The 12,301-nt window shown below is 35.3% G+C and overlaps 1 protein-coding gene across 1 annotated transcript; it reads left to right on the top strand.

Annotated features, from left to right (window-relative positions):
* Nucleotides 1–6,952: 6,952 nt before the first annotated feature.
* LOC110771895 (Sec14p-like phosphatidylinositol transfer family protein) lies at nucleotides 6,953–11,285 on the top strand. The gene is made up of 11 exons (XM_021976258.2): nucleotides 6,953–7,621; nucleotides 7,720–7,819; nucleotides 8,406–8,672; nucleotides 8,854–8,931; nucleotides 9,609–9,710; nucleotides 9,816–9,865; nucleotides 10,001–10,109; nucleotides 10,232–10,315; nucleotides 10,583–10,624; nucleotides 10,704–10,745; nucleotides 10,832–11,285. Exons 1-11 carry the CDS (start codon nucleotides 7,230–7,232, stop codon nucleotides 10,889–10,891), a joined length of 1,326 nt encoding a protein of 441 aa, XP_021831950.1. The 5' UTR covers nucleotides 6,953–7,229; the 3' UTR covers nucleotides 10,892–11,285.
* The last annotated feature ends 1,016 nt before the right edge of the window (nucleotides 11,286–12,301 follow it).

A 12,301-nucleotide genomic window follows, 5' to 3' on the forward strand; every position in this document is an offset into this window, starting at 1 on the left:
AAAGAAAAAATAGGCACATAATTGAGACTTATGTTACCTTGATGACTGCAGCATCTTTACCTCTTCAGTTTTGGTCACATGCATGTTTGCATGCTAGTTTTTTTATCAATCAAATGCCTTCTAGGACTTTGGGATTTCGTTTACCTAATCAAAAATTGTTTCAGAAACCACCTAAGTTACAGTCTCTATGGGGTTTTGGGTCTGTTGTGTTTCCATATCTTAGACCTTATAATGATAACAAGTTGCAGCCTAGGACTTGTCAATGTATCTTTCTTGGATATGCTAATGGTTATAAGGGAGTGATATGCTATAACAAAGATTCAGGGAGATTATTTTTGTCTAGGCATGTTGTTCATGATGAGAATGTGTTTCCTTTCAAGCTGATGCACTCAACCCTTACGTCAAGTTATTCTCCAGTGCTTAGTTCTCCCTTGCTTCTTCTAGTAGTTTTACCTACAACCTCTGTCCCAACCACAGATTCTGCTAATGTCCCACTTCAATCATCTATACCACCATCCTTACATACATCTCTGCAGGATTCTACTTCATCTACTACTCCTCCTTGCCCTTCCACTATGTTGCATGTCCTTACAAATGCACAATTACAACTGATACTCCCTATAAGCTCTTCTTCTCCTCTTGATAACGGTCATCTACAGTAGGCTTCTCACTCTACTTCTGTAACCTCTCAGTCAAATTTGGTTCAGAGTGTTCATCCTATGAGAACTAGTCTCAAGGATGGTAGAATATCCAGAAAACATTACTCTAATGTTGCTCATTACACACAGTCCACTAATCACTCCTTCTCTGGTGTTACTTGTATTGCTCATATTACAGATACTAGTGAGCCTTCTCATTTTAGATTGGCTGCTTCTAAACCTCACTAGCAGCAGGCTATGAAAGAGGAAATTGATGATCTTACAGTTCAAGGCACTTGGGTTTTAGTGCCTCCTCCACCAAACAGAAATATCGTTGGTAGTAAGTGGATTTACAAAGTCAAGAAAAATCCAGATGGGTCTGTGTCTAGATATAAAGCACGTTTGGTTGTTGAGGGTTTTAGTGAGGAACAAGGGTTGGATTACAATGAGACTTTCAGTCCTGTGGTTCGCCATACCACAGTCAGATTGGTGTTAGCCCATGCTACAAAAAATCATTGGGAGTTGCATCAGTTAGATGTCAAAAATGCTTTTTTACACGGCGATCTTCAAGAAGAAGTATATATGAAACAACCTCAAGGCTTTGAAGATGCTATACATCCTTCTCATATCTGCAAGTTACTCAAGTCCTTGTATGGTCTTAAACAAGCTCCTCGAGCTTGGAATGCTAAGTTCACCAGTTATCTTCCTACTTTGGGTTTCATTCTATCCCATTCTGATCCGAGTCTATTTGTTAAGCATACAGGCACTGACATCGTTCTTCTCCTTTTTTATGTGGATGACATTATTGTCACTGGTTCCTCTTCTACATTAGTTCAATCTGTTATTACAGATCTGGGTGAAGCTTTTGATATGAAAGACATGGGCAAACTTACTTTTTTTCTTGGATTAGAGATTTCATATCTTTCAAATGGCGATATTTTTGTCAACCAGGCCAAGTATCTTCGAGATCTCCTCAAGAAGGCAGCCATGGTTGAGTGTAAACCATGTTCAACACCAGCCAAACCTCATCAACAGTTTCTTAAAGATGAAGGTGTTTCTCTCCAAGATCCTACCACTTATCGAAGTCTAGTAGGGGCTCTTCAGTATCTCACTTTCACTAGGCCTGATATAGCCTATGCTGTCAATTCTGTATGCCTGTTTATGACAGCTCCTACAGATATTCATTTTGGTGCAGTCAAATGTATTCTCAGGTATCTCAAGGGTACCTCTCATTATGGTCTCACTTACACTTTAAGTGATATGCAACTGTTGGTCTATATTGATTCAGATTGGGTAGGAGATCCCAATACCAAGCGCTCTACCACTGGGTATGTGGTTTATCTTGGGAACGATCCCATCTCATGGCAATCTAAAAAGCAAACTTCTGTTTCAAGAAGTTCTACATAAGCCGAATATAAGGCTTTGGCTCATTCTGCATATGAGGTTTCGCGATTCTTAAGGATATGCATTTATTTCTTGCAGCCCCTCCTATCTTGCATTGTGATAATTTGTTTGCTCTTGCCTTAAGTTCAAATCCTATTTTTCATTCCAGGATCAAACATTTAGACACTGATGTTCATTTTGTTCGTGAAAGGGTTCAGCGTGGGGACATTCACGTTCAATATATGCCTACACAAGAATAGGTAGCTAATGTGCTCACCAAGGGGCTTCACAGTCCAGTCTTTTTGCAACACTGCTCCAATCTAAAGCTGGGCCCGCCAGCTTAGCTTGAGGGGGGATGTTAGAGTTATATTAAGTTTAGCCAAGTAGTCTTAAGCTGGTGTGCCAGCTGTCAGTTAGTTAAGTGAGTTTGTTATTAGTTTAGAGCTTAAGTCTTTTTTTGGATGAGATCCAAGGGTGTCCACCGCCGACAGTAGTGACTAATCCCTTTCGCCGCGGGAGCTCTCCAAAGGAGGTAAACAGCTCATGTATTCCGCTAAAAGCTAAACTCTATAAATACTGAGCCAGCTAATATTGTATTAAGATCAATAGAGAAAATCAATAAAGAAATCCAGAACCTTTCAGTTTGTTCTTCGTTTCCTCTGTTCTTACTTGCCTGGTTATCAATAACAACAATGCATTCCTCCATGAAACCCCAAACCAAGAGGAAACTGCCTTCTTCCCACCCCACCCCAAACCCACACCAATCCGCCCCACTCGACCACCGTAGTCACACACCCACTGCACCCCACACCTAACACCCCACCAACAAACTCAAACCTTATACACTGCTTCAACTTGTCTGAATTCAATTCTATGAACATGCTTTGGAGTGGGAATATGTTTTTTTCACTTTGGGGGTTGTGTGCAGTGGGTACCACCGTTCCAATCACCCAAGTTTGGTGCTTCCAAATAATATGAGAAATTACAAGCAATTACAGCCGGTTATCACTCATGGGCTTATCCTCTCTCAGGGAGTAGTTTTTCTTTTTTGGCTTTCCTTTTTCCAAGTGTTTTATGCTTTTTGAATTTATTTTTCTTTCTATTTTTGCTTGAGATTCTAGTTTGTTTTCTTCATATTTTTTGTTTGTGGTGTTAATTACTTCATATACTTGTTCTTGACTCTATAGTGAATGTCATTTTACTTTCTGCTTGTTTGTTTTGCTCTTTTTTTTTCTTTGAGATTTAGTTTTGGCCACCCTTCTTTTATTTTAATTCTTCTCTCTAATAGTTTTCATCTTGTTTAGCATTCTAACGAAATCTTCTTTTGTTTGTGGTGTTGGTTGCGAGGATCATTCATTTGTTCGTTAATCTTGAAGAACCATAACGGCCACCTTTTGTAGATAGTGTAGCAGTTACAAGCCATTTTTAAAAGCAGTTACCAGTTGGTTGTGACATTGCAGTTGGTGCTCTTTCAAATTATCCCAATCGCTGCAGTTGGTCTTGCGACTCGTTCATTGTTTATTGGCCCAAGTTTTTCTTGTTGGTTGTTGTTGATGAGCAAGCTTCACAGTGGTACTCTTTTTTCTGGACTAGATTTTCCTCCATTTGAGGATTTTTTTAAGGCAATGTTTTAACGAGGCCACTATTGCTCCATCATTGGGCTTCACTGATGTATTATTTTGGGTAGTAGTCTTCTTTTTTCTTTTTCTTTGTTTCCTTGTGATTAGTTCAAGACACGAATCTTTTTAAGATTGCGCTCTTGTTCCTAGTTTTCATGTTGGTTTTCGGATGTTTTCATCCTCTCCATTGTACTCTTATGGATTCTAATAAAACATCTTTACCACCAACAACAAAAGTTTAGTTATATGCTTTTTTTGGACTATATTGAGTAAACTATTACCTACAAAAGTACTAAATTGAAATGAGTGGTTTTCTTTCATAAATGTAGTATGATTTTACTACTATACGCATGTTGGAATACAATTTTGATAAGAATAATGCTACTCTTACCACATTCCCATACCACTTTATGTGGCAGATGAGGTGGACATCCACATAAATTAAAATTAATTTAACATTCTTTTTCTTTTTTTAATTTATAGACACTTTTTAATTAATGTGGTTGTTCACTTCATCTACCACATAAGGTGGTATGAGAATGTGGTAAGAGTAGCACAAAAGTATTGATTTGTCGTGAGGGGGCCATAGGCTTAAGTATAGCAATTTTTCTTTGTATTTGTTACCACACCCAATATATATAGGCTTATTTGTTGAAATGCCCCATGTGGTTTCCAAATAGTCTCAATTTGTCTCATGACGTTTTAAATAACTTAACTCCCTCGTGAACTTCCATGATGTGACCAAGATTGCCCCATTCCGTTAGTTTTCAGATAAAAATCATTAAATCAGCTGACGTGGCATGGGTATTTTGGTAAATTTAACTATTTAAAATTAAAAATTCCAATTAAAAATAAAATATTGCTTGAAATTATTTAAAATGTTTTAAAATATATAAAATAAAAATAAATTAGGAATAACCATTTAACAATACCCAACAGCTCCTCCCAACCCCCAAGTTCGACGGTACTGTCAAATCCCTCATCTTCTCTCTCTCTCCTGCTATGTCTCCCTCTCTTTCCCTGCAACTTAGATCTGGAGGAGAGAGTTATGCCGGAGAAATATCTCCCCCAAACTGTACCATATTCTTCCACATAACCGACACCAACCCAAAGTCCACTATTTCCAAAATTAACATAACTCCCCAATAAATAGCTCAATAAAATTAATTGGGGGGCCCAAGGCCACCCAACACAGCTTTGCCCCTGACTATAATATTTATATTCTCAAAAAGCTTATGTCACGTGATAGCTTACATAATTTGCAACGCGATATAAAACATTGTCCCCAATTTAACCATTTGTAAAATCCAGCAAATGTGTGAGGTTTTATCACAAAAGGTAAGTGTTATTAGTAATGGAACCAATTATTATATGTTACATTTTATTTTATCAAGTTTCCAACCTATGACTTTACATTCTTCAACCAAAACTCTATTTAAAAATGTTCCATTCTCTTGCCAAATAGAATCTTTAATTGCCCTTTATATGCCATCTTAGGATTTTATTAAGGGTAACTATTTTCAAAATATATATTATTTTAATTAACTTATGCTTGTCGTAATTGTATTTTAGTTTTTAAAGATTTGTTGTATCCTATATAATGTTGTATGGTATTTGGTGTATCCTATATTGTATGACATCACGTATTGCGTATATGTATCTGTATTTCATAGGAGCTAATTTTCACACAAGATAGGAACATGGGAAAACTCACTATGTAGATCTAATTATGATACTAAAATACGTTGTAAACTCAAGTGAGTGGTGAACTCTAAGGGCTCGTTTGGTACACATGACTGTTTTGGCATGGACTATGCTTAGGGACTGTCTTGGCTTGGTCTAAGTTGGATAACACTTATCCTGCGTTTGGTGTACGCTTGGACTAGGACTAGATTTTTATTTTTTTTTCAAAACTATCTATGTATATGTATATATGTATAAATACATGTATTATGTATGTGTACATATGTATTTTATAATATATGTGACATGTATGTGTATATATGTAAATAATATAAACATATGTATGTATATATATTATAAAATACATATATATATATATATATATATGTATGTATTATAACCATGTATATATGTATATTATATATATATATATATATATAATATATACATACATTATACATATATAATATATGTGTATATAGGTGTATATATGTATATTATAATATATATACATGGGTATAATACATACATATATATATTTATTTTATAATATATATATATATATATATATATTTATTTATTTTATAATATATATATATATATGTATTTTATAATATATATATATATGTATATACATGTATATATGTATATTACAATATATATAATACATATATAATGTATATGTGTATATGTGTATATGGGTATATTATTATAATAATAATAATAATATACATGTATATATGTATATGTATATTATATATATTATATATGTATATATGTGTATGTATATATATACATATATACATATATGATATATTTATGTGTATATACATGTATATATGTACATTATAGTATATGTGTAAGTAAGTTTAATAATAATAATATATGTTATTAATTTTACAATATAATATATGCATTTTATACATTGGTGAGCATTGGGACTAGCTAATCCTCCCTTTCCACATGGGATTAGTAGTCCCCTCCTAAGGAGGTGTTTTTGGTGGGCCCGGTATTAGCAATCTCATCTAAGACTAGGATTAGATAAAACAAACATGGTACTAAATTTAGTCCAAGCCAGTCCAAGCCAATCATGTGTACCAAACGAGCCCTAATTATTCAAGTGTCGTTGGGGTTGTGCCGCGAAAAGGTACAATATAGATTCGAATTTTGCCATCATCAAGAGAAAGGAAGCATTGGAGTTTGAATGAAGGTTAGCTCAAGCTTTTATTGCATTATGCTAACATTTTGCTTAGTAGTTCAGTTTGAATATCTTTGATATGATCTCACTTTGAATACAAGCGATACTCTAAATTATAAGAGGGAGAGGGTTTCTCACACACACTATCGGTGTCATGAAACTCGAACCTGAGACCACTGATCTAAAAATCAAGACCATTTTCTACTGGGTAGACCCTGTTGGCGATATGATCTCACTTTGAATTGAATAGAATTCATTTAACATACTGATGATGTACTACAGGCTACCTCGAAGGAAACAAATCGTTACAGAGTTATCTACACAGGTTACTTGAAGCTCAGGCATTCGAAGCTGCAAGCAAAGCATGGAATTGGATACCCAGCCCAACATCGTTTCACCTTTTCTTTTCTTTCCTTTTCTTTTTTATTTATTTATGTTTTGTGTTCCCCTTCTTTTGCTTGCTGTTCTCTCCTAGCGCATTTTTCATAAATTTCATGCACAATTGTTCGAAATTCAACAACTCCCTACACAGTAATGTTGCAACGGGCTGCCATTGTCTCTCTAGCATAACTGTTTCTTCCTGTAATTGATGCAAGAATAATTAGTTCAACTTCTTCCCCTTCCAAACTCATACCAATTAAACATTAATTGTTTACGTTCTAACCATTAAAATTGGATTCTTTAAGGGCATGCTTTTGGTCTTTACCTATGTATAAGTCAAAAGAAGACAGGGATATAGTCATATCTAAAGGTGGTGGAGATGGAGATGGAGATGGAGATGGCGATGTTGCCTCAAGTTCAGGGAAGACCAAAATTCTTCATCCACCCATTGAAAGCCATTGGCATCTCCCTCCTCAAGACAAACACAGGCCTTCATCTTCAATGTCAAACTTAGGCCTCAAGACAATGATCAAGTTTCGCGACTCGTTCAAGAAGCTTGGAGGGAGTAGCAGCAGCATCAGCAGCAATAAGAGCTTGAAAACTGTTCTCGGAGGAGTTCGTGATCCGAAGGATGAAAATGTTGTAGAGTGTTTCAGAGAACTGCTTTTCCTTGAGGGCCAGCTTCCTCCACAGCACAATGATTATCATACCCTTTTAAGGTAAGTTGATGGGAACATTATTTGACATCAAGTGTTTCCAAATTTTCTATTTCATTGATAATGCTTTTTTTCTTTCTTTCTGAGATTTCATTTTATAGGTTTCTTAGAATGAGGGACTTTGATTTTACAAAAGCAAAAGATGCCTTCTTGAGTTATCTTAAGTGGCGCGAGGATTATATGGTTGATGCAATTCCAAAGGTGAAATATTTCGTAGTAAACTATATTTTCCAACAGATACAGAGGATAATGATATATTTCATATTGGTTTTACAGCATGACTTATTTCAGAAGCCTTAATTTTGGTGTGCTTATAGCACAGAAATGCAGGGATATCATGTTATGTAAACATTACAGTGTGTAGAAGCTTGAAGCACAAGTTACTCTAAAGGCCTGTTTTAAGATAAATTTGAAGATAGCAAACATGGGCTTAGCCAAGTTGGCTAGAGCAGATGTGCTCCTCACTCTACACCGGAGTTCGAATCCCCATCTCAGTAGTTTAAATTAGAATATTGCTTGTATCAAAAAAGATAAATTTGAAGATAAATCACCAAGTCTATATTAATTACTCTAAAAGCCTGTTTTAGTTCTAGCTTTCATGAAATTAAATATAAAGTTTCAACTAAAAAAGATGGAACAATTTTAACCAATAAAATTTGACTGCAGGCCTTATATAGGTTGTACCATTATCATTCTACATCAACTAGTCTCACTACAGAAGGGCACATCACTACAACATTTTCTTTCCCTGTTTTTGGCTAATCCAATAGATGTTCTGATATTGCAGGAGTTTAAGTTTGAGGAGTATGAAGCAGTAAAGAAATGCTATCCTCATGGATATCATGGGGTAGACCGGTACGGTAGACCGGTGTACATCGAAAGAATCGGGATGGTAGACCTTAACAAGCTTCTTCAAGTAACTACCCTTCAAAGATTTGCCAAGTATCATGTGTCGGAACAAGAGAAAACATTAAATTTGAGATACCCTGCATGTTCACTTGCAGCCAAGAGGCATGTAGCATCTACAACAAGTATTTTAGATGTGAATGGAGTGGTGAGCATCTTTTTCTCATGTTTGATCTAGAGCAAACTTTCATACAAAGTTGTTCATCCCATATGTTATTTCATGAAGATTTGATTTTGCTGGCTAAGAAAAATTAAAAAAAGCCTCATCAAATGTGTTATTTGAATTGCAACAGTAAGTTCTAACATACTTGAAATTTGTGTTTGATTAGGGATTGGCTAATTTCTCAAAGCCTGCTAGATATCTCTTCATGGAAATTCAGAAGATTGATAGCAATTACTACCCAGAGGTACGTGGGTTGTCATTGTCCCTGCAGGGATGCTATGTGAACAACAAGATGGTTGGAATGGTTGATTGGTGAGTCAGGAGATTAGTAATCTAGATTCCAAAACAAAAAATTAGCATAATTAGTGATGAAGATGTCGATAATCTTACCATTAAGTCCACATTTGGTGCATAGGATTAGATTAGATTGGAGATAAGTCACTATATTCAAGGTATGTTGAAGGACGAAACGAGACCCAACTTCCAAATTTTTTTCCAAATTGAAGTTGATGGACTAGTCGTGAAGGAAATTTATCCCTTCAAAACCCCACAAGATAGTAGAATATTAACACCTTATAACTTATCGATTCTAATTCCCACGATATTAAAATCATTCACCTCACTTTCATTTCTTATTTCAATACACATTGAATCTAGTGAGTTATCCAATTCAATACAATCCTAAACACCAACCCTGCCGTAAGCTATCATAGTCAATTTTATTATTGGGTATCAGAGGGCGGTATATTTTCATCGGATTAAAAGGAATGCCAAGTCCCTAACTACTGAAAATTGATGAATTACACTTCATTTTTTTGAAATCAAATGAATGACACTTCATTTTTAGATATACTAACGGAAGTGTAGTGTATGTGCTCTTATATATTAGTCAATGACTTTAGAGCTATTGATATTTTTCAGACTCTAAATCGCCTGTTTATTGTGAATGCTGGATCTGGGTTTAAAATGCTGTGGAAAGCAGTGAAGGCTTTCCTTGATACACGCACATTAGCAAAGATTCAGGTAAGGGTTCTTTTCTCTAGGGTGGATTAATTTCTAGCCAGAAAGTTTTTCTCCTTAATCCCAGTGGACTAATTTTTTTTTGAGTCTTCGAGATTATTATTTCAGGTGCTGGGATACAATTACCAAAGTAACCTGCTTGATGTTGTCGATCAGAGGTAAGCATTTCAAGCCCAAGTTGGTACAAATTTGCACAGATATTTGTATAAATAAATTAGAAATGAGAGAAAAAAAGGGTTCTTTTTCTGATTTATTCTTCATAATTAAGAAAAATTCAATTCAATTCTCTGCAGCAATTTGCCAACTTTTCTGGGTGGAGGCTGCACCTGTTCTGATTATGGAGGCTGCCTTTTAAGTGACAAAGGACCCTGGAACAATCCAGATATTACAGAAATGCTTCAAGTGATCAACTTTTTTCCATCCCAAGTGTTTTACTTCAAACTTCGTTGCATTGCAGTCTAAACTTTTTAACCATGTGCAGTTAATACAGTAGAGGGTAAATAATACTTCATCTATATTTTCAGGCAATTTCTGCAGACAATAATGGGGTCAACAATTATGAAGAAAATGGTAATTTGGATTCAGATGAGGGGCTTTTACGCAATATAGTAAGCACACCAAATATAACCAATGCCTTCCTTGCATACTTCTGCTCTCTGCATAATTCAGATCTATCTGTTTCTTGATAGTTTTGTTTGATGTACTTATTTCAGTTGCAGCACCATTGCTGTTTTTCTTTTTAAAGAAATTTGTTTATGTGTTTCTTCATCTCCATTTCTTGAATTTATAATGCTCTTTCGGATTTACTGAGAAGAGAATTAAAGAAAAAGATTTCATTCTGATATAATGCTTTTTTGTGTGGAATTGCACCACAGAAAATCAAGGCCTTGGAAGCAGAATTTAGAGAGGCCAACAAAGTGAGTTATAAAAATACTTGTACCTCTCATTTCCTACAATTCAATCTACAAAGACATGTTAACTGTTGTTGTGTTGCAGAAAATTCAAGCATTAGAAGCTGCACTTGAGGAAGCCAAGATAGTGAGTCCTAAAACATAAAAAATGTCTTCATATTGGTACTAGCCTTAAACATCTTTAGTGAGTCTTTCATTATTTTCTCCTCACAGGTCTTGAAAGAACTTGGCCAGCAGGTAGAAGAGTTGAGATCAATTCCTTGGGAAGGATAGCCCAGCTCATCAAATTACCAAATAAATGTGTATCTTTCTATGGGAGGGCTATTCGTGCCCCTACGGTCTTATATATAATTTAACTTCTCTCGCACTCCTCCTGAGGATACACTTTCATAGGAACGGAGAGAAGTTAATATAAGGGAGCACGAATAACGCTCTCCCTTTTCACAAACTAAACAATATTTTCAAGGACCTTTATTCGCTCTTGTTTCTGTCAATAAACTGAGTGATTGTCATTAGAGACGGTACAATTTAAGTTTATTCATAAATCAATGTTTGGCTGGCTGGCTTTGGCTGGCTTTGTACCAGCCCAACTGCTGTGTATTGATGGTCCTAGTTCTGAGTGTAGGGAGAGCCATCCCTTTTTAATAAAGAATTATTTGGTATAATGGTCAAATAGTCACGTGATGTTACAATTTTAATATATTATAACACGTTATTAATTATTAATATGTTGACTCCAGAAATTGTCGCGTAATTAAAATCACATTTTACGACTCAAATCACTTTATCTTCTAATATATCTTTCATTGATGTTGTAACACGTGTAATGATTTTGCAGTCACTCCCAAGGTTTTTCTATTTTTTATGAGTTTTAATTCAATTTTAGTGAGTTGGATCAAATTTGGACTTCGCTTCATGGACAAAGACGTTTCCTAAAACGATAAAGTTTTGCCCAACATTTTTGGAGTCAACGTCATCCCGACATATAGGACAAACTGACTTTTAAAAAAGAAGCCAATGATATGATTGAACTTTGGTAATGAACTACATTGTCATTTCAACTACCATTTAGCAAGCACAATTTGGCCCCGTCCCCAAAGGGATGTGGCTGATAATTGTTGCAATAATTCAAGGAGGCTCAAAATGAAATCAAATCCTTGGAGGAGCTTTGTTGAGCGCCATATCTCAAAGACATGCAATGCGAGTAGAATTTGAGATGAGAAATTCTTCAATCATTGATTATAGACAGAAAACACACATGATCCCCATGACCACTTAAGAAAAGAGAATAATCATCTTGTTGTTCGTCTACACCCAAAAGGTCACATCTCACTTTGAAAGTCTTTTTTTATTTTTTATTTTAATTTAATTTTTAATACAAGTGATAGTCTAAACTACAAGTGGATGGGTGTTTCTTACACACACTATCAAACAAGGTGTCATGGGGGTTCGAACCTGATACCACTACTAGTTCGCAAATCAAAACCATTTTTTATTATGTTAAAATCCGTTGGAATCCCTGTTTGAAGTTTGATAGGGAAAATTTGGTCATTTCCCACATATACCAATGAACATGCTCCATTTAGCTACAAGTCAAAGGCTAGAGTCCTTTTTCATTGTGCTAGACCCCGTTGGCATAAATTTTGAATTCCTACTCATCACTTGAACAACATAAATTTTGAA

The sequence above is a fragment of the Prunus avium genome, chromosome 5, assembly GCF_965620075.1.
Source record: "Prunus avium chromosome 5, drPruAviu1.hap1.1, whole genome shotgun sequence".
Classification (NCBI taxonomy): Eukaryota; Viridiplantae; Streptophyta; class Magnoliopsida; order Rosales; family Rosaceae; genus Prunus; species Prunus avium.

Excerpts from the sequence above, each read along its gene's own strand:
- LOC110771895 (XM_021976258.2), top strand. The coding sequence starts at position 7,230 with ATGTATAAGTCAAAAGAAGACAGGGATATAGTCATATCTAAAGGTGGT. Across the intron at positions 8,673-8,853 it reads TTTTAGATGTGAATGGAGTG|GGATTGGCTAATTTCTCAAA; the intron begins GTGAGCATCTTT and ends GTGTTTGATTAG. Across the intron at positions 10,110-10,231 it reads ATATTACAGAAATGCTTCAA|GCAATTTCTGCAGACAATAA; the intron begins GTGATCAACTTT and ends CTATATTTTCAG.